General features: G+C 39.0%; 1 protein-coding gene across 2 annotated transcripts in view; it reads left to right on the top strand.

The window, feature by feature from the left end:
- Window positions 1–462, top strand: part of sh3gl3a (SH3-domain GRB2-like 3a) — a 49,712-nt gene continuing 49,250 nt past the window's right edge. For both annotated transcript variants that reach the window (XM_029460834.1, XM_029460825.1), the window contains exon 1: window positions 1–178. In XM_029460834.1, coding sequence (XP_029316694.1) covers window positions 134–178 — 45 coding nt within the window. In that variant the 5' untranslated portion in view covers window positions 1–133. The remainder of the gene's footprint in view (window positions 179–462) is intronic.

Genomic DNA, 462 nt, shown 5'->3' with positions numbered 1-462 from the left:
TCTTGAACGGTAGTGTCTGATGAGTGCAGTGTTGTGGAGTGCTTTAGCTCTTTCTTCAACGTACATTTCCCACTTTTATTCAGTGCTTTAGGAAACACTTTTCCAGAGGTGAAGCCTCACACGTTTGTCGAAGATGTCTGTGGCCGGGCTGAAAAAACAGTTCCACAAAGCCAGTCAGGTATGGAGACGCCTGTTATTGCTAGTTCATAACATCACTTGTTTGGATGTGGACAATGTTTGCAGCTAATGGTAAACGGATTCGGGTTTAGAAAACATTAAAAGTAGAAAACTTTAAATTGTTACATTTAGCTGTTGTGGATTGTTGCGCCAAATCTTACACTGTTGCCAGTTATTGTTCTGTGTAATGTTACTTTTCCATTCAGTAAGTTCGTTTTGTACGGAGATAACGTCAAACCGAACTCCATTGAAAAATACAAATATTAAACGTATTTACGCATATAG

Source organism: Cottoperca gobio, chromosome 3, assembly GCF_900634415.1.
Source record: "Cottoperca gobio chromosome 3, fCotGob3.1, whole genome shotgun sequence".
Taxonomy (NCBI): domain Eukaryota; kingdom Metazoa; phylum Chordata; class Actinopteri; order Perciformes; family Bovichtidae; genus Cottoperca; species Cottoperca gobio.
Note: the sequence above shows the minus strand (reverse complement) of the source record. Positions and strands in the feature narration are given on the sequence as shown.